The sequence below is a fragment of the Odontomachus brunneus genome, unplaced genomic scaffold (assembly GCF_010583005.1).
Source record: "Odontomachus brunneus isolate Ranch 3 - 2012 unplaced genomic scaffold, Obru_v1 Obru_scaffold_138, whole genome shotgun sequence".
Lineage (NCBI taxonomy): Eukaryota > Metazoa > Arthropoda > Insecta > Hymenoptera > Formicidae > Odontomachus > Odontomachus brunneus.
The window spans coordinates 436,305-441,241 of record NW_022639588.1 but is presented as its reverse complement, the minus strand read 5'-3'; the positions used below and the strand labels follow the sequence as shown (position 1 = coordinate 441,241).

Genomic DNA, 4,937 nt, shown 5'->3' with positions numbered 1-4,937 from the left:
AAACATCGTGAAGGTCTAGAAATTTTGAAACATCCCAACAACCTCAACCGAGACAAAGGTATGCAAGTAAACTCTATTTGGCATACTGCCCTCCCTGTTTTTTAATTGACCAGCTGATCAATTAAAATACGCTGATTGGCTGGATTCAAGCCTCGTCCCCTACTCCCTAAACACCATCTACACAAAGGGGAGCCATTTACCCAAGGGAGCTCAGTATCAGAGTTCTCAGTCCTGATGATGCAAACTGCAACGTTTGTGAAACGTCGGCATATCGCTGATTCAAGACACGGCTCCATTCCGGAAGCTGTACCTAGACAAGGTACCATTGGTTTGACATTGGTATCAATGTTCTTTAATTAATTGCTCAACATTTTAAAAATTAAATATTTATAAAATTAATGAAAATAAATTAATATAGAAGATAATTAATACAAAAAGAATAACTTAAATATAGTACTTAACTTAGTTAATAACTTAAAGTTGATTGTTTGCAAAATGGTAGGGGAATTTTGTATTTAGTTTGACTTAATAAATATATGTATGAAGTATGGGACATTTGGTGTCAGACACTCTGTATATGCATTCGCATGTTAAACGATGCATAACTTATTGATAGCTTAATTTACATTTTATCGAAAACTCTATTCATGTACACAGAGAGAACGATTTATTGATTCAAATAAATGTTTCTTTAGTTCTCTCTCTATAAATGTTTCTTTAGTGTCTCTTTGGAATAGTCCAAACGAATTATTTGGTTGACACAACAAAAATATATCTTTGGAACTAAGCCGCAAATAAATATTTTTGTTCCTTCAAACAAAATTTTGTTTGATCAATAAAAAAATTCGTTTAGACTATTTCAAAGAAGCGTTTATTTGATTTAACCAAATCGTTTTCTCTGTGTATGTACATTTTTATCAAAGATCTGTTCAATGTTGCGAGAGAAAAACTTAATATTTTCCCATTCGATAAATACTGGAATAATTTTTTTACTCTGATTTTCGTTTATAAAAAAGCCTTTACCATATATGAATGAAAAAAAATGAGAGACATGTGCGAAATATATATGCAGATACGGCGGAGGCGAACCGAAGAGCTTCCATACTGCTTTCAGCGAATCGATCAACGACCTGAAAGATTGCGACGAAAACGAAATGATCGCGGAGAGTCTGACGCTCGAAACGGAAAACGAGAAGAGGCACAGATTAGACAGCTTCTATTCCGCGACGTCGGCGAAGTCGACTTACTTCAGCACAGGCTCGGTCTCGAGCTACCATAGCGTTGACGACGGCGACAGTGCGGAGATTGGTACGCTATTAATCGTACATGCGTCTATTGAATTAAATAACGCTCATGCTAATGAGTCCATTGTCCTGCTAAGGCGCGGAGAACATCTGTAGCAGCCAAATTATGTACGGGCCGTCGTCCACTCTTCCAGCGCTGACCACGCAACTTTCGAATTGCTGGACGCAGATTCAAGGTAAGGGAACTGATGGAAACCACAAATGTACAGATACATAAATATGCATGCACCAGATGCATTAAAAGTAATCTAAATGCTAAATTTCAAATTTACAATTCGCGCTTTAATCAAATTTTTCTTTTCCATCTTTTTTGTCCTTATAACGTGCTGAATTAAATAGTTCCAGGCTAGAAGTTTCACACTTTCGCTTTTATAAATCACAAGCGATTATAAAAATCATAAGTATTTATAAATCATTCGCGAGGCGAATTGAAAAACGTGCCCATATAGTTGTAATTGCCATATAATACGGTACAAAGGCTACTGTGTAGCGCGTCATTGATTAACCCTTTAACTCCAGTTGATTTCGAAGCAGCGTCACGTGCTTAATAAAATACCGAATGCAATGGATCATAATTGAAAAAAAGAATGTTTATAATATATTGGAGTTGTAACACGGTGCTTCTGTGCGACGCGTCGGAAAGATGAGATTTATATTTGCTGTAGGGGAAATCGGGGTTAGATGCTCTATATTTAAAAATTTCGAAGTTACAGAGAAGTTACAACTTCTCAGGCAACTAATTGTGACTGACTGATAAACATGATAACCTTTTTCTACGTATTAATATCCGTCACGATCTTGTTAACTGTATATTTTGTTTTGCAATAACTAAAATACGAACATATAGCATAGCCATTTTGCCCTGGTGTTGGGTTCAGTTGCCCAGTAGAGCAAAGTAAAGGCCACATATAAAATATGTATCCTGATTAGTAGTTCCAGAGTCTCCGCGAGAGGTCTCCATAGCCTTCCTGCCGGCTTTTAATTATGAGCTAACTTTATTACTCATCCACCTCTATTTCAATCATTTTATGAACGAAAATACCAGAAACAGTATATCATACATTTGCAAGAAATTTTATTCTAGCTAGTAACACATCGCTTAATTTTGTTCAATCACGATGAAGAATATTAACACAAAATTTCACGAGGCTCGACAAAATTTACTTTGCTATTACCAAATAAGTTTTTTCTATTTCTTAACTGTAATATTCCGATTTTAATGAGACTCAGGGAAAAGTATTTATGCACTAAAAGGACCACGGTTTTGTATTCCTTCCAAGATAAATACTAAAAAAAAAAGTATATAAGCAACATAGAGTCATATAGTCCCGGTCTCCCTTATTATTTGTTACAATAGAGCGGAAATTAATCAGATAAATTTTACACTGCCATAATGACGATCGCATAGCACACGAGTAAACACATGCACACTTGGCATTTTAGGAGAATTTGTGATGGTACACGCGGCCTATCAGTCGCATCTTGGACAGGATTACTTTTTCGCACCGCGCGCTAGATTGGCGGACGGAATTATCTGGCTTTTAATAGTCAAAGCTGGCATCACTCGAGCCAACTTGTTGCACGTAAGTTACGTTCCAAATCAACACAGAGAGATCCGGAATGAAACAGAGAACCACTACAGTGTTCAACGTGTCTGTTGATTAGTTTTTGTTAGGTCTAAGTAGCGGGACTCACGTGATGTGCGCTGGAGTCGATATGATACCAGTAAAAGCATTCCGAATCGAACCCATGGAGGGTACAAGCGGCCATATCACCGTGGACGGCGAAGAAGTGGATTACGGACCATTGCAAGCTGAGATATTCCCTTCTCTGGCGACGGTGATGGCACCCTGACATAAACGATAATCGCGTACGCTTAGCGGTGATATCAGCAACAAAATCAAACAACCCTCCAGGGGTAATAATTCCAACGGGAAAAAGGATCGTTTCAAATTAGTTTAGAGCGAATTACGATATCAGATTGTTAATATGTATTAATACGAGTACCTTTAGCCAATACTTCGGATTGTAAATTCTCAATTGACAATCTGTACGTAGACTGTTTAGAAAAAAAGAAAAAAAGAGAGCTCGAAGCAACGAATTATCTATTACGGTTGCGATATACTCATAAGGGAAAATCCTTTTTCGCATCTTCATTACAAAATATGAGGATGACTTATAAGATGAGTACATATGTTATACAGAGTGATTTTTGTATAAACTGACTGATATAATTATTAGCGATTTTAGAACACATAGGGAAAAATGGCTCATACATGGATAGATGCGGATGTCAAAAGCGAGAAAATGCACGCTCAAAATTCCTGCAAAATACGTTGAAATAAAAAGATATGTTCACAAAATGATATTTACATTCGATCAAGCGGATCTGTAAAATAGCTCGAATAATTTATTTTTATTCCAACAATCAATAACCGTACAATTAACGTCTGTAAAACAGTCCGAACACTTTGCTTCTATTCTGATAATTAATAATCGTACAATTAAAATGACAAAATTATAAGAAAAATAGATTAAAAGGTAAATTACATGTTACTTTAATTTCACGATAATTTATTTCATTAATTCTTTTATTTGTTTGAGCAAAAGAAACGTGCTCAGATTATGTTTCTTTATTTCGTAGGAATTTTATATATGTATTTTCTCGCATCTTATGTAATTAATCAAGAAGTCCATATCGAGCCAGGAGCTTAAACGTCTCCATCTATAAAGTAATTGTTTCCTCTAGAGTTTCTCTAGTCAAAGCATAATGATTTCTGATTGGTTTGTATCTTGTCTACTTTTAGAGATGACGTGAGTCGAAGCGAGAGAGAAATTCTAGAGGAGTGAGAAAAAAAATTCTAAGACTGAAATGACGAAGCACGCTGCAACTTTTCTCTTATTCACTCATTTCTTTCCTATAAGTGGCGAACGATGTCCTAACTCTAACTAGAGGAACTCTAGTTTTCTCTATATGATATTCCTTTTTATATACTGCGTTTCAAAACGGATTAAACATTTTTTTCTATGCAGTTTAAGACGCAGTTAATGACTCAATGTGAAAATACAATTTTTGAAATTAATATGTGTTTTTTCTCATTAGACCATCGGCTACGTTTCAAAATGCGTTGAAAAAAGTGTTCAAATCGTTTTGAAACCTAGTGTACTTAAAAAATTTCTATGAACCATTTTTCATGTCTTCTAAATTAATAATTATATCGGTCACTTTATAACGAATTATCCTATATATGTATTTAATAAATGTGTGTTAAATGCAAACATACAAGACTACGTGTGAAGAAAGACCCCTGATATTTTGCAAACAATCATGTAAAATTTTGAGAATGAATGAAAAAAGACTAACGAATCAGAGCACGCGATGTTGTACGACGGTCTCTATAAGCACAGACCTCGTTTCATAACATCGTGCGCTATAATTCTCTAATATTTTTTATTAATATCTCGATATTTATTTTTATCTCGATATTACCTGGTTGTTTACAAAATGCCAGGAATCTACGTGCTCAGGTTGATATACTTTCATACGTGAATTTGTATGTCTTATATCAGACATGCATATATATATATATATATATATATATATATATATATATATATATATATATATATATA

General features: G+C 34.8%; 1 protein-coding gene across 2 annotated transcripts in view; it reads left to right on the top strand.

The window, feature by feature from the left end:
- Positions 1 to 4,931, top strand: part of LOC116850238 (sphingosine kinase 1) — a 79,990-nt gene extending 75,059 nt beyond the window's left edge. The window contains exons 4-7 of one of the 2 annotated variants that reach the window (XM_032828276.1): positions 1,115 to 1,308; positions 1,382 to 1,480; positions 2,748 to 2,887; positions 2,970 to 4,931. In XM_032828276.1, the coding sequence (XP_032684167.1) occupies positions 1,115 to 1,308; positions 1,382 to 1,480; positions 2,748 to 2,887; positions 2,970 to 3,158 (622 nt within the window). In that variant the 3' untranslated portion in view covers positions 3,159 to 4,931. Of the gene's footprint in view, positions 1 to 1,072; positions 1,309 to 1,381; positions 1,481 to 2,747; positions 2,888 to 2,969 lie in introns of both variants that reach the window. The other variant, XM_032828275.1, reaches the window with a different exon arrangement.
- The last annotated feature ends 6 nt before the right edge of the window (positions 4,932 to 4,937 follow it).